The 22,721-nt window shown below is 45.5% G+C and overlaps 2 protein-coding genes across 2 annotated transcripts in view; one reads left to right on the top strand and one right to left on the bottom strand.

Annotated features, from left to right (window-relative positions):
- LOC120399662 (limbic system associated membrane protein) overlaps positions 1-22,721 on the top strand; it is a 1,355,472-nt gene that overhangs the window by 354,233 nt on the left and 978,518 nt on the right. The window lies entirely within an intron of this gene.
- Positions 3,496-3,953, bottom strand: LOC120399769 (60S ribosomal protein L14-like). The gene has a single exon (XM_039528147.1). It carries the CDS (start codon positions 3,947-3,949, stop codon positions 3,521-3,523), a length of 429 nt encoding a protein of 142 aa, XP_039384081.1. The 5' UTR covers positions 3,950-3,953; the 3' UTR covers positions 3,496-3,520.

The following is a 22,721-nucleotide window of genomic DNA, read 5'->3' as shown; positions in this document are numbered from 1 at the left end:
TACAGACCTCCCACTGCTTTTCCCTCCTTGGTGTGATCTGAGTACAAGTAAGTGTTGCTTTGCTTTGTAGTGTTCACAGGAGCTAAACTTTCAAAACATGGGAGTCTAAAATTATTGTAAGGTCCTTCCAATAAACAGGTGGCCTGATTTCCAGGGGTAGTGAGCTCCCATTGACTTTAATGAGAGCTGTGGGTGCACAGTACTTCTGAAAAATGGTAATTTATTTAGGTGCCTAAATATGGACTTTGTTGCCTAACTTTAGACAGCCAAATTTGAAAGTGTTGGCCTTGATGCTTTTCCTTAGGCTGAGGGCTGAGCACTCCTTAAGACAGGGTCAAACCCAAGGAAAAGATTTGGGCTGGATTTTGTGGTGTTCCAATTTTAGTTCCTTTCGGTCAATAAAACCAAACCCCAGGATGGTTATGGGCTAGATGGTGTGTGACTGCACCCGGGCAACGTGATGAGTAAATATCTTCTCCCCATCTCTTTGCCCAGCTGTACAAAGAACCATGCCCTATAGCAACCCCTGTGATCAGTGGAGCTCTGGGACTGCTTGTGCCTGTCTTAATAGATGGAGCAGATTGCTATGCCCTCCTTCCCATGTAAGGTGTTGTACTGTAGAGATTGTGCCTTCCTGTGATACAGTCTCCCTGATGCTTGTCCAAGTGTGTTATGGCTCTACGCTGCCCCCCATGCAAGACAGTAGCTTAAAAGTCACAACCTAACCCAATGAATATTGTCCCAGTACTTTTGTGGACCACGTTTGGAGCAGGATAGAGAAGCCACCTGCTCCCAGTCAGCTGTAGCCCTTTCAGTTCCTAGAGTGGATAATAAACATACACAAATCACATAAACATACATACAATGATCAAAGGGAACAAAGGCCTTAATGTCTGCACTGCGAAACTGACCCTTGATGGGTGTCAGCAAGGGGTGCAGCAGATGGGTGCAGAACACTGTATTAGATGCAAGTGTAGTCAAGGACAAACCACGTTCAATTTCATTATGGCATTCATGTTTAAACTTGGTAATCTTTCTTCTGTTACTCTCTTTGCAAAGATTTTAAATCCCTTGTTGTTCAATTAACTCTTCTCTTCTGCAGAACTGTCTTGTCTGTCTTGACAGGTCTTCTGACTACAAAATGTCTGCTGCAGACGCAGAGTGGCAGTGGATTCAGGGATCAGAAATCTGCTTCCTCTGCTCATTAACAGATCAGATTAGGGTGTCTCTGTGAGCTGCCAGGTACAGGGGATAGCAGTTCAACGCTCCTAAATGTGTTTTGAGAAGTATTGTGTGGAGCAACATGGGTGTAGGGCAGTGTTTTCACTGTAGAAGGGCGGGGGGGCTAGATCAGCTACTTCGTTTAACTGGCTACCTTATCTCCTTCTGCTCTCCTATATCCAGGTGATAAGCCCCTTGCTCATCTTTCCACTCTCAGCCATGAAATCAGCTGCCATTTCTAAACATCTCTCAACAGCTTCTAAATGCTTTTGACATATTTCGCTTAAATGGGAGGTTGCTGAGAATAGCTGCTAAATCTTTAAATCTGGTTTCACACTTAGTTTTCTTTTGTGACTTTGTTTGTTGCTGGCATAGCTTGTGTTCCAGGTCACTGAGAGCCTGGGATTAATGTGCTAAGGCTCAATATTAATGTAAGAACTTTATTGAGCATGTTCACTCTGGCTGGGCATCCACAGTAATGAAACCTCCATAGTCTTGTCCCATCATGTTGTGTATCTCCTGCAATATCGGGGATGGATGCTTTGATGCATGTTTCTCCTTCAGCAGTTCCAAAGGGTCACGGAGGAAAACAGGTTGGGAATCTGTCAGAAAAGCAATACGGCAAAACACAAGATTTCCAGTAAGTTCTTGGAACATATTGGGGACAATATTTTGTTTCACAAAGTGGAGGAAGACGCAAGTGGAACATCCATTTTAGACTTGATTCTGACCAACAGGAAGGAGTTGGTTGGGAATTGGAAGACGGGAGGTAATTTCGGTGAAAGTGACTATGATATGATAGATTTCATGATCCTAAGGATAGGAAGGAGGGAGAGCAGTAGAATAAGAACAATGGACTTAAAAAGCAGATTTTAACAAACTCAGAGAACTGGTAGGAAAGGTCCCATGGGAAGAAAATCTAAGGGATAAAGGAGTTCAGGAAAGCTGACGGCGTCTCAAGAAGACACTTCTAAAGGCACGATCGCAAACTATCCCAGTACAAAGGAAAGATAGGAAGAATAGTAAGAGGCCAGTATGGCTCCATCAGGACCTCTTTAATTACTTGAAAATCAAAATGGAATCCTATTAAAAATGGAAACATGGACTAATTGCTAAGGAGCAGCACAAGAATGCAGGGACAAAATCAGAAAGGCGAAGACACAAAATGAGTTACACCTAGCAAGGGACATAGAACACAAAAAGTAGTTCCTTTAAATACAGTAGGAGCAAGAGAAAGATGAAGGAAAGTGTAGGTTCTCTACTTACTGGGCAAGGAGAGCTAATAACAGATGACATCAAGAAGGCTGAGGTGTTGAATGCCTATTTTGCTTGACTCTTCACTAAAAAGGTTAATGGTGATGGGATACTCAAAGCAATGGTTATTAACAGCAAGAGGGAAGGAACACAAGCCAAAATAGGGAAAGAACAGGTTACACAATATTTGGATAAGTAAAGTGTATTCAAGTCAGCAGAGCCTAATGAAATTCATCCTCTGGTACTTGAGGAACTAGCTAAAGCAATCCCAGAGCCTTTAGCAATTATCTTTAAGAGTTCATGGAGGACTAGTGAGGTTCCAGAGGGCTGGAGAAGGGTAAACATAGCACTGTCTTTGAAAAAGGGGAACGAAGAGAACCCGGTGAATTATAGGCCAGTCAGCCTAACTTTAATACCTGGAAATGTATTGGAACAAATTATTAATGAATTTGTAAGAACCTTGAAGCTAATAGGGCTTTAAGGAATAGTCAGCATAGATTTGTCAAGAACAAATCAAGCAAAACCAACCCAATTTCCTGCTTTGACAGGATTACAGGCCTAGTGGAAAGCAGCATATGTGAGATATCTTGACTTTTGACCCACAGTCCCACATGACATTTTCATAAGACAACTGGGGAAACATGGTCTAGATTAAATTACTATAAAGTGGGTGCACAATTGGTTGAAAAGTATACCAAATATGGGTATCAATGGTTCACTTTCAAACTGAGAGGGCGTATATAGTGGAGTCTTGCAGTGGTCAGTTCTGGATCGGGTTCTATTCAATATTTTTATTAGGGCTGACAATTAATCGCAGTTAACTCGCAATTAACTCAAAAAAGTTAATCGTGATTAATTGCAGTTTTAATCACACTGTTAAACAGTAGAATACCAATTGAAATTTATTAAATATTTTTGGATGTTTTTCTACATTTTCAAATATATTGATTTCAGTTACAGCCCATAATACAAAGTGCACACTGCTCACTTTATATTATTATTTTTTATTACATATATATATATATTAAACTGGAACTTTATTTGATTACTGACAGTTTATGCTTTTTTTGGAAGCTTGCTTCTGGAGCTTCTTTACTTCATGCTTGATGATCCTGTTCCTCATTTTCTTTGCCTTCATGACCTTGCAGCGATCAAAGTCTGTCATCTTGGCTTTCTTTTCTCTGGCTTCAATCTTCTTTGCCCACCTTGTACTTGTCCATTTTTCATTAATATTTTCTTTCTCCCAGGCAACTTGCACATGCTTCTGACGAGCACTGTGTGGGAATTTGAGTACAAAATCTGTTAGCTGCATGCACTTGAAGGGCATAGCCTGCCTTCTTACACCACTGCAGGGGCCATCAACTAGCGCCCTGTTCTGGTCAATAACATCCACAATTGCCACCAGCTTGCCAGCATGTGGCCCAAAGGAGATATAGGCAACTCGGCCAATCTCAACGTAACGTTTGAACACCATGATGGCCACAAATATTTGCAATGTAAAATTATAAGCAAAAGAAATAGTATTTTCAATTCACCTCGTATAAGTACTGTGGTGCAGTCTCTTTATGGTGAAAGTGCAACTTACAAATGTAGATTTTTTTTTGGTTACATAACTGCACTCAAAACCAAAACAATGCAAAACTTTAGAATCTACAAGTCCTCTCATGCCTACTTCTTGTTCAGCCAATCGCTAAGATAAACAAGTTTGTTTACATTTATGAGAGATGATGCTTCACACTTCTTATATATGTCACCATAAAGTGAGAACAGGCATTTGCATGGGACTTTTTTTGCTGGCATTGAAAGGTATTTACATGCCAGTTATGCTAAATATTCATATGCCCCTTCATGCTTCGGACACCATTCCAGAGGACATGTTTACATGCTGATGATGCTTGTTAAAAAATTAATGCATTAATTAAATTTGTGACTGAACTCCTTGGGGGAGAATTGTATGTCTCCATCTCTGTTTTACCCAAATTCTGCTATATATTTCATTTACAGTAGTGTCAGATGATGACTCAGCACATGTTCATTTTAAGAACACTTTCACGGCAGATTTGACAAAAAGCATAGAAGGTACCAATGTGAGATTTCTAAAGATAGCTACAGCACTCAACCCAAGGTTTAAGAATCTGAAGTGCCTTCCAAAATTTGAGAGGGACGAGGTATAGAGCATACTTTCAGAAGTTCTAAAAGAGCAGCACTCCGATGCAGAAACTACAGAACCCGAACCACCAAAAAAGAAAATCAATCTTCTGCTGGTGACATCTAACTCAGAGGATGAAAATGAACATGTATCGGTCCTCACTGCTTTGGATAGTTATTGAGCAGAACCCGTCGTCAGCATGGATGCATGTCCTCTGGAATCGTGGTTGAAGTATGAAGGGACATATGAATCTTTAGTGCATCTGGCGTGTAAATATCTTGCAATGCCAGCTATCACAGTGCCATGTGAACGCCTGTTCTCACTTTCAGGTGACATTGTGAACAAGAACCAGGCAGCATTATCTCCTGCAAATGTAAACAAACCTGTGTATTTGAGTGATTGGCTGAAGAAGAAATAGGACTGACTGGACTTGTAGGTGCTGAAGTTTTACATTGTTTTTATTTTTGAATGCAGTTACTTTTGGTACATAATTCTACATTTGTAAGTTCAACTGTCATGGTAAAGAGATTGCACTACAGTACTTGTATTAGGTGAATTGAAAAATACTATTTTTTTTTTACCATGGAAATATTTGTAATCAGAAATAAATATAAAGTGAGCCCTGTAAACTTTGTATTCTGTGTTGTAACTGAAATCAATATATTTGAAAATGTAGAAAGCATCCACAAATATTTAAATAAATGGTATTCTATTATTGTTTAATAGTGTGATTAATCGTGATTAATTTTTTTAATCATTTGACAGCCCTAATTTTTATTAATGACTTGGATAATGGAGTGGAGAGCATGCTTTTAAAATCTGCAGATAACACCAAAATAGGAGGGGTTGCAGGCACTCTGGAAAACAGGAATAGAATTCAAGACGATCTTGACAAATTAGAGAATTGATTTGAAATCAACAAGATGAAATTCTATAAAGACAAGTGCAAATATGTACACTTAGGAAATAAAATAAAATGCACAATTACAAAATGGGGACTAATTGGGTGGATGGTGGTATTGCTGAAAAGGATCTAGGGGTTACAGTGGATCACAAATTGAATATGAGTCAACAGTGTAATGCAGTTGCTAAAAAGGCTAATATCATTCTGGGGCATATTAAAAGGAGTTTTGTACGTAAGATGCAGAAGATAATTGTCCCGCTGTACTCAGCAGTGGTGAGGCCTCAGCTCTGAGTACTGTGTCCAACTGTGGGCACCACAGGTTTGGAAAGATGGGGTGGACTCCTCATACTAGCCCTGCAAAAGCTGAATTAGGCCAGGTGGGCCCAATCATCTAATTATGCTGCAAGCAGGGGAGATTTAGGTTGGAGGCAGCACGTTAAGAACAGGCTCACGTATGCAGGAACAGGCAGGGCCTGTATAAAGCCAGGTAGCTGGTTGCAAAGAGGGCTGCTGCTGCTTTTAAAGGCTGCAGGGTAGTGGGCTGCAGTCACTCCCTGAGTGGAGGGAGTTGGAGGCTAGCAAATCTAGAGAAGCCAGATATGTAGGAAGAAACCCACAGAAACAGCAGCAAGGAGTCGGACTGTGCAGAGACCTTGGCTGCTTGTTATAGAGTCCCTGGGCTGGACCCCAGTGTAGAGGGTGGGCCTGGGTTCACCTACCACCCTCTGGGGAGTGGCAAGAGCATTGGAGATGCCAGCCAGACAGCAGATCTGGAAAGCCTGTGAATTCCCTGGAAGGGGTGGACTTTAGTGACCTGGCCGGAAGGCCAAGCCATGGAGAGGAAGCTGCAGATCCGGGAGGGAGTGTGGCCACAGAGTGAGACAAGACAGGAGAAGAAAACACCAGAGGGTGACTGCAAGAGAGCTAATCGCCAGGATGGCCAGCAGGGGGCACTGCTCATGGTCAGTGAACTCTGACGTGGATAAATTGGAGAGCGTTTAGAAGAGAGCAACAACAGTGATAAAAAGTTTAGAAAACCTGCCCTCTGAGGAAAGGTTAAAAAAAATTGGCATGTTTAGTCTTTTGAAAAGGAGACTGAGGGGAACCGTTTAAGTCTTCAAATATGTTAAGGGCTGTTATAAAGAGGACGGGTGGTCAAATGTTCTTCATGTCCACTGAAGGTAGAACAAGAAGTAGTGGGCTAAATCTGCAATAAGGGAGATTTAGGTTAGATATTGGGGAAAAACTAACTATGTGGGTAATTAAGCTCTGGAACAGGCCTCCATGGAGATTGTTGAATCCCCATCACTGGAGGCTTTTAAGAATAGGTTGGAGGTGTAGGTTTACTTGGTCCTGCATTAGAGCAAGGGGCTGACCTAGGTGACCTCTTGAGGTCCGTTCCAACCCTACACTTCTATGATTGTATGACCAAGGAGGAAAGGAATATTTCACAGACATTGCTGCATCCTCCTTTCTTTCTTGGTAGGTTAGTAGTAAAACTTCCAATTGTGGGATCTGGTCTGGGGTCCACACTGCCACTCAATGATTCCAGCAATCCGACTCATTGCTAGAATGTTGGGTCCCATATTTTCTTCAACTACTAGACAGTCTTTTTTGTTTATTGCGCCTGTCTGCTCAACTAGCTTCTCTCCCTGCCCCCTTTCAGGTCCATCTGTCTGCTCCAGGTGGCAGCTCATCTGGATGATACTGTACCATCAGTATCACTGCTCTTGCCATCAGCGGTGGTACTTATACACAGCTTCTGTTGAATGTGTTTCAGATTAATTTTCCTGGGTTCTGGAAGGCACCCAGTTAAGATGCATAAGCTGTGGGATGTCTGGCTCTGTCTACCTACTCGCGTGCCCAGCAGTAATATATGGCACTATCGAACATGATAGAGCTTTATAAACTATATTCCAAAATGCTTTACAAAGTGAAATAATGGTGACATAAGAACGGATGAAGAAATGCATCTGGCTGAATTCAGCCCAGGTGTTACTTGTTACCATGTATAACTCCATTGGTTTGGGTTGAAATTAGTCTAGGCAGAAGGATATGGCAAGGGAGAATAGTAATCAGAAGACACTTTAAATGAGCTTGGTGCCCAAGAGGTGATACAGAAAGAGGCTGTTCTAGACAGTAGGATCTGCCAATGAGCAAGACCTTGTATCCACAATGGCCAGACTCTGTGAAGAGACAGAAGCAAGGCCACTAGTTGGACAGGTAGGTTGATTAGCCAAATTCCCAGCTTGCCTGGGAATAAGCTGATTTATCCCTCCCCTACCTTGGCACGTGGCTTCCCTTGACACCATTTTGCCCATAAGATCCCCACTCTCAGGGGACTCTGTCACCTTTTCACACAGTATCAACAATACACATGGTCTCTTGAGCTCTCACTAGTTCCTTCTTCCTAGGATAGGAACAAAGTCCTGCTCTGATACCTCCCTGCTGCCCATGATTGCAATGCCAGGACTGATGCAGAGATCACCTTCAGACACTCATCAAGCTTCAGCAGTGCTTGTTTAGCCTGCAAGAGGATGTCTATATTTTCCTCATTGAGGCCAGCCTCTGTCCCTCCTCTTCAATATGCTTTGTTACTCTTGCTTCCCCTTACTGTGATGTCCTCCACCTTCCCTCTCTCTAGATACCTACCCCCACAGAACAGTTGAGGAAATGTAACCCCTCACGCTCCCTTCACCTCAGCTGCCTCCAGGGCAGTGGCTGCTGCTGCTCACCGTCACCTGAGGCCACGTCTATACTACAAATTTTGGCAAACACAAATTACATCCATGTACTGTGGCTGCAGTTAATATATCACTTGTGCACGTGCATTCTTGGCTCCTTGCGTCAGCAGTGTGCGTACTCACCAGGAATGTGTGTCAGTACACCACGTGGTATACCATGGGTAGATGTCCCAGTGTACAGCTCGACACCATCCAGCGCACTGTCTTTTGGGACATTTTGGCAATGCGTGGTAGGGCAAAAATGAGTTGCGTAAGGATGACTGGAAGCAAGGATTCAGTTTCCCACCATGCAACTTTATCTATCCCATAAAGTTATCTATATCCTATCATTTATGTGGCTTTTTAAAAAAAAATCCCATGAATCTGTGCAGCACTCCATTCTGTCCCCCGACTCTGACAGACGCGCAGGACCTGCACAGCTCTGCAGTCTAGTCATAGGTGTTGCAAGCACAGGACACATGATCTTCTGGTATTTGCAGGGCCACAAGAAGGACCATGTCAGCAGGGAATATGATGATTTCATGGAGGACAGATTGCTGTGGGACATAGCAAAAAGCAATTCAAGGTTGTTGATGGTGTTCATGGAGCAACTGCGGAGGGGCAGCGCTGTTTCTGGGCCTGAGAAATGAGCACTGACTGGTGGGATCGCATTGTAAAGCAGGTTTGGGTAGATGAACATTGGCTGAAGAACTTCCGAGTGCACCAGGCCACATTCTTGGATCTGTGTGCTGACCTCATCTCAGCCCTCAGATACAGCGACACCAAAATGAGAGCTGCACTGAAAGTGGAGAAGCTGAGTGGCTATTGAAGTCTGAAAGCTTGAACACTGGATTGCTATAGGTCAATGGTAATTCTTTTTGGAGTTGGAAAATTCACTGTGGGAGCCATTGTCATGCAAGTGGCCAGGGCCATTAATTGTTGCATGCTACCCAGGATGTGACTGTCAGGAATGTGCAGAACACAGTGGATGGATTTGCAGCAATGGGGTTCCCAAACTGCGGTGGAGTGAGAAACAGCATGCTGTCACGGAGTCCCCGGGCGATGCTCTGGAACTGCTCCCCACAAAGCCAGTCAGGACTTTGGGAAGCCTTCTCTCCCTTGGAGCAGACTGTCTTCAGGGCAAGAAGCTCACACGGCTTCACCTTCCTGGGTCTGACCTTGGAGCATTCAGCATATGCCCCTCCGTGCGCTTCCCACAGCGAGTCCGCCCAGGCAGGGTCCTGGGGAAGCCAGAGGGTCCTGCACCCCCACTTCGCAGTCAGATGTGACTCTTAACCAGCCAGTAAAACAGAGGTTTATTTGATGACAGGAACACGGTCTAAAACAGAGCTTGTAGGTACAGAGAATGGGACCCCTCAGCTGGGTCCATTCTGGGGCCCAGCGAGCCAGACAACTCCGTCTGCCCTCACTTCCTGTCCCCTGCCAGCTCCTGACTGAACCCCCCCAACCCCTCCTTTCTGGCCTTTGTCTCTTTCCCGGGCCAGGAGGTCACCTGATCTCTTTGTTCACCTTTAGCCATCCCCTTGCAGGGGGGAAAGGTCCCGGCCATTTGTTGCCAGGAGACAGAGTGTCGGCCATTTACGCACGCTGGAGACTTAAGAAATGCATAGGGGAAACTGAGGCACCCACACAGTATTCAGAGGAAACATTAAGAAAAGTCCCACTTCGTCACACATGCACATTCCTATTTTGGCAGTGGCCCACATTGCCCCCAAGTACATCAACAGAAAGGGCTGTGTTTCCATGGTTCTGCAATTGTTGGTGGATCACCAGGGGCAGTCCACTGCCATCAGTGTTGGCTGGTCAGGGAAGGTGCATGGTGATTACATCTTTAAAAACATAGGGCTGTTCAGAATGCTGCAAGCAGAGACTGACTTTCCAGACCAGTGGATTACCACTGGGAATGTTGAAATGCCAATAGAGATCCTGGGGGACCCAGCCTATCCCTCGCTCCGTTGGCTCATGAAGCAGTACACCGGCCACCTGGACAGCACCAAGGAGAGATTCCACTACAGGCTCAGCAGGTGCAGAATGACAATTGAATGTGCCTTTGGTCATTTGAAGGGATGATGGCATTGTTTACTCATAAGTCTGGATCTCTGTGACTAAAATATCCCAATGGTTATAGTTGCCCGCTGTGTCCTGCATAATATCCATGAAACACAGGGAAAAAATGCCTCCGCCTCCGTCCTCCACCCCAGTAGCAACGTCTGCTGAGTTTTGACAGCCAGATATAAGAGCTATTAGAAGAGCTCAACACGGAGTTATATGTCTCAGGGAGGCCTTGGAAGAGCACTTTAACTGTGAGCAAGAATGTGTCGTGGTGGACTGTGTTCTACCTGTTCCTGCTGTTTTGGGGCCTGTTAGGAATTGTGCAGTGCTTAGTGTACAGCTATGAATATAACACTGTCAAAAGGCATCTATTAATTTCGCGGTGCCTGCTGTACATTTATGATTATTACACTGTGTTGTCACTGATCCTATGAGTTGTGTCATACTGTGCAATACCAAGTAAGTGGGTGCTTTCAGTACTGCTAGGCATTCTGCAGCATATGTCGGGAACTAATAAAAATGAATTATTTTCCAAATAATAGAATTTTAATGAGAAACAAAACCAGTGCAAAAAAAAATCTCTGCAATTTAAAAGCAAATACATAAAAAACTTAATAAATTAATGGAACAGAACTTAACAAGGGTAAAGAACATTCATGACCGTTTTGGCTACATGTACAGCAATCATGGTTCCCACAGATCAGTGTATGTGACTCTGGTGTTGTCCTTAATATCACCAGGGTGGAGTGGTAGGGGTAGGGATGTGGCCCCTGATGCCATGTGAAATGTTGAGGGGAGGAGAGTGCGTGGAGGTGCTGTAATGGAGTTCTCTGTGGACTGCAAAGGGAGATGAGCCTGTGATTGTTGAACTTGTAGGTTCGCAAGAGTCTGCAGCAACTGTTTGCTGCTGGAGAAGCCCCATTATGTCCTGGTGCATCTCTGTCTTATTTTCTTTTCTGGCTGGGATTTCTGGGCTTTTCACAAGGCACTGCTGCTGGTCCCTATTGCACCCTTTCTCCTGCATCCCCCAGGTAATCTGCTCATATATGTCCACGTTTCTATGGCTGGTCCATAGCTGTGCCTGCACAGCTTCTTCTCCCCACAGTCCCACGAGAGCCAATATCTCCTTTCTACTCCAGGTCGGGGCACCTCTGGGGCATGTAGTCAGCATGGTGGGCTGGGCAGTTGCACACAAAAAAGGAGAGCTGCTAGAGGTGTGCTCCCCAGGCTGAACAATCAGGAAAAGTATTTTTTAAAAATTGCTTGGTTTTAAAATGGGGGAGGTGGGACTTCCAATCTCTGTGACCTCTGGGCAATGGAGTTCACAACTGGGACCAGAGCGGTCAGTGTTGGGCATTTTGGGACAGCTGCTGGAGGACTGCTAGGGTCAACATTAGTAACACAGTGTCTGCACTCTCACTGCATCGACCTCAGTACATTGACCATGGCTCAACGCCACTCGGGGAGGTGGTGTTACTGCGTCACCACAGCAGGGTGCTTACATCAACAGGAGACCAATTTAAGTGTAGTTACACTCACAACTAAGTCAACGCAAGGCGGTTTACATTGACCTAACTTTGTAGTGTAGATCAGGCCTGAGTCTCATTCCTTCTAACAAAATCTTCAGCCATCAATATTCCCTCTGCATCCTAAAACAGACCTTGTCCCCCACAGTTCATGTCCCTGCTTGCTATATCTGTTCACACTTGGCTGTACAAAGCAGGTGCTCTCTTTTACCCTAGCTACATCATTGCCTGCTCCCACTGGAAGTCACACTCCTTCCTGTGTTCTTAGATTTCTTGATGATGCTTGTCTCTGGCTTAGCTGTATTTTCAGTCAGTCACCCTTGCTCTGTAGTTCTGTTTGCGTGCCTGCCTCCAGCAGGTCAGCCAGCTGCTTTCCTGAATTCAGTCAGAGTGATTTTATTTTACTACTGACTCCTGCATTCCTCCCCTCTTCTACCCCCTCAAACCTCAGCAAATTTTTGTAGTGTTTCTTTCACTCACTTTCAGCTCTCTCCGAAACCATGGGATGAGGAGAAAATCACAGAACACTGTATATCTCCTCTGCTCCTCTGGCACTCGTCTGTTTGCAGCCTCCATAGGGCTGCAAGACAAATGTTGGTGCAAGGAGATTGACCATGCTCAGCACAGCCTCGTGGCATTCCCAAGCAAGGCTGTGCTCTTGCTGCACTCAGTGGTTTTCAAAGTTTGGGTCACGACCCAGTACTGAGTGATGGAATGCAAGGCACTGGGTCGCCTTGCTCAGCACTAGGGACCCTGGCGGCCAGCCAGTTAAAACTAGTAGCCCCGACCTGTTCTGACACCACACTGTGTCCCGGAAGCAGCCAGCATCCGGTCTGGCTCATAGTCAGAGGACCACAAGGCTCTGTATGCAGCCCCCACCCCGAGCACCGGCTCCACACTCCCATTGGCCTGGAACCGGCCAATGGGAGCTGGGGGTGGTGGTGCCTGCGGGCGAGAGCCCGGTGGAGCCGTTTGCGTGCCTCCACCTATGAGCTGGACCTACTGCTGGCCACTTCCGGGGTGCAGCGTGGTCCGCGGTGCCAGGACAAGCGGGAAGCCTGCCTCTGAATCCCGGCTGCGCCACTGACCCTGCACCCCAATCCCCTGCCCCAGCCCTGAGCTTCCCACAAACCCAGAGCCCCTTCCTGCACCCCAAACCCCTCATCCCTGCCCCCAACCCAGAGCCCTCACCCCCAGCCCAGCGCTCTGACCCCCTCCCGCACCCCAACACTCTCCCCCAGCCCTAAGCCCCCTCCCACACTCCAAACCCCTCATCCCCTGCTCCGTTGGGTTACGGGCATCAACAGTTTTCTTCAACTGGGTCACCAGAAAAAAAAAGTTTGAAAACCACTGGCTGGACTGTTACCACGTCACTCCCATAGTCTGACCAAACAGAGCAAGTTTCTATTCCACACCATCACAAGCGGAATTTTGGAATCCTTTGCCACCTGCCTGTGCAGGTTTACCTGCAGAGGCTGCTCTCTGGCTGCTGGCTGAGTATGTTGGGGGCAGGAGGGTGGCACGTGGAAGGATTAAATTCATTATAATAAATCAGGTGGAATTAGCTCTCAGCAGAAAGCAGCAGCTGGCTTCTGCAATGTTGTGACAGGCTCCGCCAATTATGCAATGCAAATAAAATCCATCTGACTTCCACCAGCTCCTGGGCCATGACAGGCCCTGAAAGCCTGTTTGGCAATTTCCTTTGATCTTGTCCTGCAGATCTGCCCTCCCTTGGAGTGCGTGAGAACCAGTTGCCTCTGCGGAAGAGCAGCCCTTCTTAAAGTCTGTTCTGTATCAAAGCTGAAATCTCAGAGACCTTCCAGACCCGCCTCCCCTCCCTGTGCACACAAACACAGACCCCATCAAGGTCCGCACAGGGGAGGGAGCGGAACTTTGCTCGCTTTGCCCTCATTAATACAGTGTGCTATTGATTTAGCTAGTAGCTATGCTTCCTTTTTTTTTTTAAGCTTAGAGCAGCAAAATGAGGCCACGATACCAACACCATGGCATCCACCCTAATTACCCAGCAAGGTTAATTTGTTGAGGCTGTGCGGGTATGAGTGCTCGAAAGATTGATTCCTTTGTATTATATTAGCTTGGGGAGGGTGATGAGTTTCATATGTGCATGGGGGAGGGGGCACAATTAGGAGGAACTCCTTTGCTGTGGTAGCATAGGCAGGTCAAGGTTATGCTGAAATAAAATGAAAGCTGAGGCATGAAGGGTAATACCCTGTAAGAGAGACCAAGGTGGATCAGGATGAAAGATCTTAAGGTGGAAACCGGTCCATTGCATTCAGGTGGCAATGGGCTTGTTGAGCATTCTACCTTGACAGGAGGATGTAGAGGGAATGGAGCTGTATATGTTTGTAAAGGAGTTTTCAGCTGAACTTGCTTGATTAGAGTGAGTCTGTAGATGGAGGGTTAGAGGGGTTATTTTCCAGCACTGAGAGCTGTAATGTCCATCCCTTTAAGGAGAACAAAGGAAGAAGGATAGGAAGCTTCAGATTGTCAATATGAGAATTTGGTTACACAGCACCTGCTGGATAATGGCATGTGTCTATATTAGAGCTGGTCAAACTTTTCATTCTGATGCATATTCATTATTAAACTAGCCTTTTTTCCTGATTTTTTTTAAAACACCTTCATTATTTGTACATATTCCCCAAATAGTTTGGATGGATAATGTCTCACACTCCATGTTGTTTGCCAACTGCTCACTTTCGCTCTTCACTGGTCTTTTATTTGCATTGTGTACTTGATCAGTTGAGTCGCTTGATTTTTTTTTCTGCTACCTGTTTGGATGCTGATGCATTTTAAACAGGAAAATAGTGAATAATTAATGGCACATTTCCTTCCAACGTGAATTTCTAGATAAGTTAATGATTTGTGCTCAACGTTCAGGATTTGCTGATATTTTTACCAACACCTTTTGATTGTATGAAGGGGCCATGCTAGCTTAAGATAACACATTATCATGAAATTGTCCCATGAGCATTGAGTCTATTGGATTGTATGTACACTGATTTTTTTTTAAGAACACATGTCAAATGTCCATGAGATAATATAGGAGAAAAAGGTACATATCACAGCCTAGTGAACCACATTTCCTTCCTGCATTAATTTCCAGATAAGTAACTATTTGTGCTAAACATTCAGGCTTTGCTGATATTTTCACCAGCACCTTGTGATTGTCTGAATCCTTGTGGGACAATTTAATATTAAGCTGTTATAATTAAACAGGCATGGCCCCTTTACTATATATAAGAGGTTAATTTCATGATAGAGAGCTAGAAAATGTACCTTGAGGGGAAATTTACCAGTCCCTTAACAGAGTAGGGAAAAGAGGAAGAGGGCAGAGAGACTCTGAATAATTCAGATGTTGCGAGGTGGCAATCCTAAATTCACTGGTATGGAGATTAGGTGATCTGAGAAGGACCATGCCACAGTGTAGCGTATTTCCTAGAAGTAATCAGGCAGGCATGTAAATCACACAATAATCTCTCCTTGAAGTAGGACAATCCCTGTCCTTGCCAGATCAGACACATGTGCATCAGCTGACTGACAACATGGGAGGTCATGCTCCAAAAGCATTACTTAGCGAGTGACAATGTGGGGCTGGGTCATATCAATGTGGGACCATGTAGGGTTACATCATCTCGACCTTTGTTCTGGTCAGAACTCAAGAGCCAAGTGGGGGTGAGTAGCTGAATCTGTGAGCCTTCCAAGGAAAATGTGTGGGTGCTGCAGGAAGTTGTTGGTGATTCAGCCTGTGTCAGTCTTCCCTTTGAATAATTTCCAGCATGGTATTAGTGGTAGGGTTGCAAGGTGTCTGTTTTTCTACCAGAATGTCCAGTTGAAAAGGGATCCTGGTAGCTCCACTCAGCATTGCCCCAGCCCTGAGCTCCCTCCTGGATCCTGCACCCCAACACCCTGCCCCATCCCAGAGCCCCCATCTGCACCCCAAAACCATCATCCCTGGCCCCATCCCAGAGCCCACACCCGCAGCCAAGCCCTCACGCCCTCCCACACCCAACTCCCTGTCCCAGCCCAGTGAAAGAGGGTGGGGGAGAGCAAGCGATGGTGGGAGGGGGGATGGAGTGAGTGGAAGGTGGGGTCCCAGAGAATGGGTGGGGGCAGGGCTAATAGAAGGGGCGGGGAAAGGGAAGGGCAGGGCAGGGGTGTTCGATTTTGTGTGATTAGAAAGTTGGCCACCCTAATTAGTGGGCCTTGTGTTGCTGGAAGTGCTGCCTGTCAAGGGAGACATAAAGCTGACCTGCTGCCCACTTGTATTTCTTAAAGATGCTGTGGCACGTCTCATAAGAGAGTAGGGACTAGGGCACATTCCAATCTTGCATAATTACATTCTGCCTCCTGACACTTCCCCTTCAGTTTCAACTAGATATGGGATTTTTCTTCACAATCAGAGGCGCCCAGGATCACAGGTGTACCGGCTGTAGCTGACACCTTGAATAGACACTTAGCTTGAGTTTGGTCACACCCAGCACTTTGAGTGATACTGACTAATGAAGCGAATGCAGAATTAACCTTCCCCCTGGAATTACAGGATTCAGTGTCTGCATAGGAAGTGCCCCACATGCAGTAGTGAAGGCGCAATACAGTCCGAGTCAGACAGAGGATAGGAAGAAAAATGCTTTTGCTCAAGAGGTTTAGAGGTATTTGGGGGAGGAATTTGAGCAGGGTGAATGTGCGGGGTGGGGATATAATTGCTAAAAGTTCTGCATTGTAAAAAACAAGGAACAGAACAAAATAAAAACTATTTTGAAAAGTCTGTTTAAAGAAATGTACATCTGCAGAAAAACGGCGTGCACAGGGTGCTTCAGAGAGGTGAACCAGAAAAACGTGCTCTTTCAGATTGTTGTAGGAAGGGTGGGAAAGGAATGTAAAGGAAACAAACAGCACTGCAGTAGCAAAAGCAAACTCAACCTGCCTGAGCTGCATTCAGAGCTAGGGTGACCATATTTCATAAAGGGAAAATGGGACACCACATGCGATTAACCCGAGACCACCCATCCCGCTCGGGGCTTCCCAAGACACTGGTCCTAGTCCTGCCTGGCCCCCTGCTTGTTTCTCTGCACACTTTTTTTGACAAAAGTGGGCATTTGTCCTGTTTGCTCCTGCCAAAGGAAGCAGTGTCCCCTTAGCCGAGCCTGAGCCACTGGTAGCAAAGAAAAGCTTTTGCTAGCACGTAGGATGCCAACCTGCCCCCTTGGGCTAGCCTTCTGAAGGGAGGGTGGACCGCTCTGGAAATGGCTCTTAAGAAGCCAAGGGAATCTCTCCCAGCCTGTGCTAAGGAATCAGTCCTGACAGAACTCTCAGGAGTGCAAGCTTACAGGGCACAGGCTGCCTGTAACCCTCCCCATCCCCCAGCTCACAACAAGATGCGACAGAAGCAAGGTGGAATGCTGGGAGCCCTTGGAAGCAAAGGCATCTCCTAAAGCTTAGTGGTATTTGTGGTGCAGGAAAAAGAGAGATGATTTTTTCCATGTGTTTTAAATTTAGAAGGCACGTTTTAGCAGATTAAAAAAAGGGGAGGGGGAGTAGAGAAATGATTAGCATGGGAGAGCACTAGAGTGGGGAGGGTGAACAGAGAGAAGCGGAAGGTAAAGAGAGGGTGTGTGTGTGTGTGTGTGTGTACGCAATGACAGAATCAAACCTGAAGCTGACATTTAATTTAATTTTATTTTATTTTTCCCTTTGACCCCTGGAGAATACACAAATAAAATCAATTAATGGGCCTTGAAGAAGAATCACTTTAAACTGTTCAATTAAACTCTGCAATGCAGAGAACAGAAGGGAGGGGGGAGGGAAACAATAAATACGTCTTAAAAAATGGACTTGTCTAAGGCGCCTGGGCCCCGACATGCACCATTACTGACGGATCGAATCACACTTCCATTAACACCATAATCTTATAGACTCCACAGGCCGTAAAAAAGGGATTTACTTTAATCAGGTTTGGTTAGGGCTGAATTTGAAAAGTGCTACAAGTAAAATAAAACACAACCTCGTCCCCCCTTTGATTTTCTTTCTCTCACTCCGGCTCTCTAATTTACAAATTGCCACCCGCCAATGGTTCATTTCGAATGGCTGGGATCCACTGGTGTATGTCGTGCTCTCTCCCTTATTGTGGCGGAAATGATTAGGAAGAGCATAGACCTTCCCTCTCTCCCCCCATTTCCCCGATCAAATAGCCAAGGCCTGTGTTTCCTTTCAGGCATTCTTTATAAGCACTTCTAGATCTTCCTTGCTTTCCTTGTCCACTCTTGGTTGCCATATTGGTAATGTTCATTCACCCACAATGTGAACGGGCCGGGGGAGAGAGCCTGTAGTTTCCCAGGCACGATTAATGGCCATTAAGGAGACTGGGAAGTCGATAAATCTACAAGGTGTCAGAATAATCTTTTCTCAGTTTTTTCTTCTTCATACTTCAGCTTGTCTAATTTATCACATGGTGCCAACTCAATATATGATTCTTTTCTCCCTCTCCCACCTTCCCATGTCTGCTGCAAATCCAGCACATGCTGTCTGCAAAGAAGAAAGTCGACAAGTGTGGATTTTTTTCTGCTTGTTCCCCCTGTCAAGCTCACATCGTTATCCCTAGAGTGAAAATGTGTCCTGTTTTGCTCTAGTTGGAGAGGCTTTTTACTGAGAGAGGTGCTGATGATAAGGGCCGTAGTTGTGTTTTTATTTGCCTAACTTTGTATGTGGCCCGCTACTCCCTAATGGGCTACCGTGGACTTTCCTTGATGTCACCGTTTCTCTCCACTGCAGAGCCACTTCAGATGATGCTGGCAAACGTGCAGCTACAAAGTACCCTACGTCACAGTGCTCCCCCCCACCAGAGAGGGGTTGTAATGCTCAAGTGAGCTTTTCTTGGCTGAGGTGTGGAGTACTCTGTGATGATATTGAGAACTCTGAGAACTCTGTGATGATATTGCAGTTCCCCAGAGGGCTCATGTTAACTCATCTGGTTCCTTGGCTTTAGTTGAGGAAACCCCTCAATACACGTGTGCACACACAAACACATGGGATGGACCCATTGTGTTTTGCCTTCCCAGGAAGCTTTTGTGGCACAGTAGTTTGGGGCAGGAAGGGGAGGAAAGAAAAATCACACACAGAGTCTTGGCCTTATTATGGAAGACCCAGCCCTGCTTACCTGAGCTGAGATGGGGAGAAAGCTGAGTCTTTAATTCACTCCTTTAGGGGAAAGTCAGTATTGGAGAGCTGTGGATCCTGAGTATAATCCTGTCAGTGCTGTGTATGTATGATGATGATCAAGAAAAGGGTGAAAGGATAAATTATCTGCAAAAGGAGTCTTGAGGGAGTGTCTTTCCCCCCATGTTGTATAAAGATTGGCACAAACTATAAAATTTGCATGAGGATCTGAATATCCCCAAAGTTAAAGGATGTTTGGCTCCTAGGCCTTTCTCTGGAGTTTTGTAACGCTTCCTGCACACTCATAGCATTCTCTAAAAAATCATAGTGGTTTGTGCACCTTCCAACATAACCACTGAACTGTGAAAAATATACTGAAAGGTTATTTAGCAACATAGGTCAGGTGCATCAACTGGACTGACCTGAAGAGATCAACCCTGCAACTCCTCTGGTATACAGCATAAACAACAGAGAATGCACTGGGTACTGCCTCCTTCTATTTCACTTCTTGCCTGTCTCTCACCCTTGGCTTTTCCTCCACCGACCTTCATCCTCCAGTTCTGGGGATCCGAGTTGCTGTGCTGAAAAAAGGTTAGGAGCAATTCCATCAGGAAGACAACTACTTGTCTTGACTCATCCGCGCCCTCCTCAGACACACTTCTAATCATGCAGTGGGAGCTTACAGCACAGAAATTACATTGAAATCTCCCCCAACCCCACAGAAAAGCTTCTGAGGGAGACTGGACACAGGAGCCATATAGTGAATTCCTTACTCACCTTGGTCAGCACTTACATGGGTAGTCTCATTGGCCTCAGTGAGATTACATTTAGGAATACTCACCAGTATGAACAAGGTTTTCAAGTGATGCCAGAAGTGGAGTGAGGGGCTGCACATGGTGGGTTGGGGGGGGGGAGCAGAAAACAGGGAAACGGGTAGAAGACAGAAAGGGGTTCTGGCCAAAAAATGATGGGGAGAGATGCAGGGAAGGAAAGTGATAGAGGAAAGAGTGTGGGGAAGAGGAGGGGGTTACAAAAGAAGAATTTTACTGACAAAAGGAGGGGATGAGGGGGAGACGGATGAGGTAATTAGGCGGGAAGCATGTGTGGGAGAGATGGAGGGAAAAGAAAAGAGGCTGACTGAGGATTTGGTCATGACAACACAAGGCTAATGCTAAAAACAGATAATAAGGAAAGGCAAAGAGAGAAAAAAACCCATAAAATTCACTTGAAAAACTCTCCAAGTTTAAAAGCTCCCCAGAGGCTGTGTAATAGAAAAGGGCTTTTAAGTGCTATTTCTATTTTTTTCTGGGTTTTTTTCCTTTGGGGATGTCTCAGAGGGATGATTTATTGTCTAATGTATTTAAAGTGACATGGCCAATTTTGAAGAACTTGCCGCAGCGATGCCAGCGGCACATTTCATGGCACTGAGGAATGCACCCTCTGTCTTTTGCTCTCTGACACAGAGCGACTGCTGCGCTCTGCTGCCAAAGCAATGGGGGACGGGAAAGCAGACATCAGGCCATGTCATCAGGGAAAGGGTTCTCTCATACATACCTGGCCTTACCAGAGAGGGGAAAAGGAAGAAAAACAGGGGAGAAGTTAGAATATGGCATATAGCCATCTGGCATCTGTTTGCGGCTTTGCAGAGGACAAGAACCAGAGCTGGATTTCTGTGTTTGCCTGCTGCGTTGGCACCTTCTAGATGGACTGGTCCCAGTGGGTGCTGAAGGTCCTCTCCACTGCTGCCACTTGTCTGAGGCAGTGTGTGTTTTTTGCATTCTAACTGATGCTGTTGTGCCTCAGCCATTCTAGTTGGGAAACTGGGTGGAAAGCAGGAACCTTGCTACTGTCTGTTCTAGCCTACAGCTATTTCAACCAGTGGTGCTTCCCCCATTTCCCTGGCAGGGTTGTTCCACAGTGTAATAGGTCTCGTTACTGGGGATTTTTTTTCTGATATTCAGCTGTTGTCTGCCTTTGCTCAGTTTCATCCCGTTACACTTAATTATACCCCTTTATGCAATTCCTTTACTTCCTCTGTATTTACACACTTGTAGATGGGTAGTTGTACCTCTCTTAGTTGTCGCTTCGCCAAGCAATGCATATTTAATTATTTTAATCTCTCCTCATATGTCAGCCCTTCCAGATCTGTAATCATTTTTTTTGCTGCTCTTCTCTGAATTCCCCCTGCTCATCAGTGTCTTTTTGGAAACGCGCATTGCCCAGAATTGAAGGCAGTATTCCAGATGCAGTCTCGCCAGATCTGTATAGAGGGGCAGCACCTCCCTGTTTTGTGACGTGAGGTCACTGCATTTAAGCCCAGCATTATATTATCTTTCCTTTCTTTCTCCTTTTTGCTGATGTACAGAACTGCAAACCTGGAACTAATTTTGCTGTCCACTGCCTCTCACAGGTCTTTTTCAACCATTACTGGTTTCTAAATCTCTCTCCCCCATTGATGACACTGTTTCCATGTATTTTTTCCCAGATGTATTAACTTGCATTACTTTAAGCTGATGTGTCCCCCCCACACCCCACTCTTGTTTCTAACCTTTCTAGGTCTCTGTATTTCTCTGTCCACAGCAGTGTATAAAGGAAGAAACTGTTCAGGCTTCTTTATTCTTTTTTGATACCGAGCTCCTTCATTCTCCCCCATGCACACGCACCCCAAGAGCATCCCCTGTTCACAAGAACCCAACAGCCGGCCAGCACCAGCTAGTCTCTCTAAGAGCCGAAGTCAGAGTCTCCTCTGACCTGACCAGTAGCAGCCACCCCGTGCTCTGCTCCGCTACGTTAATGCTGAGCACGTGGGGCTGCTTTGCATGTTCTAAGCGCCGCATGATGCTTCCTCCCATAATCAGTCTGAGCATCACTGCTTCCCCCAATCGCTCCCTGCACTTAATTGACCAATAGAGCTAGATATATGGAGGATCGTATCATAAAGCCAAATCAGCAGTTGTCAGAGGAGATTAATTCAAACAGGAAGCAGCAAAACACTTGTTTTTTTTTTCCTCCAGCTTTGATGAAAGAAATGATTATTAATATCCCAAGCTGTGCACTCAGGCAGATGCCAGGGACTTCGGTGCACTCTCTCTACCCAAGTCCCTTTTCCCATTGGATTCCTACTGGCTTCTCAGGGGTTCGAGTGATGTGGGGAGGGCTCGTATGAGAGAGTGTCCCTCAGCCAGGCTATGCATTATGAGATGTGGTGGGGTGTGGGCTCTGGGGCAGAGCCACAAGGTAAATCACAGCTGCAACCTGATGTTGTTACTTTGTTATTTGCATTACAACACTGCTTAGGTATCCTAATAAAGTATAGGGCCCCGTTGTGCTCGGCACTGTACGATGGTAGAATAAGACACAACCTCTTCCCCTAGGGACTTGCACTCTAAATAGACAAGACAGACAAAGGGTCGGAGCTAGGAAGCATCATTTCCCCATTTCACAGATGGGGAATCAAAGCACAGAGAGATTACTTGCCCAAAGTCACACAGGCATTTTTCGACAGAGAGGGGAATTGAAGCCAGCCCAATGTATTAACCACAAAACAATCTATCGTCTTGGAAGGAAGTGGACAGACTCACCTGTGGTTTCATGGTGATATTTGCTCCACAACATCATGATGTTCTGAGGTGATGTTTGTGTTGCAACATCACAACTCCTCTTGCCATACTGATGTGGCTTCGTGAAGTGCTGTG

This window comes from Mauremys reevesii, linkage group 1, assembly GCF_016161935.1.
Source record: "Mauremys reevesii isolate NIE-2019 linkage group 1, ASM1616193v1, whole genome shotgun sequence".
Taxonomy (NCBI): Eukaryota; Metazoa; Chordata; order Testudines; family Geoemydidae; genus Mauremys; species Mauremys reevesii.
This window is presented reverse-complemented; position numbering and strand designations above follow the sequence as displayed.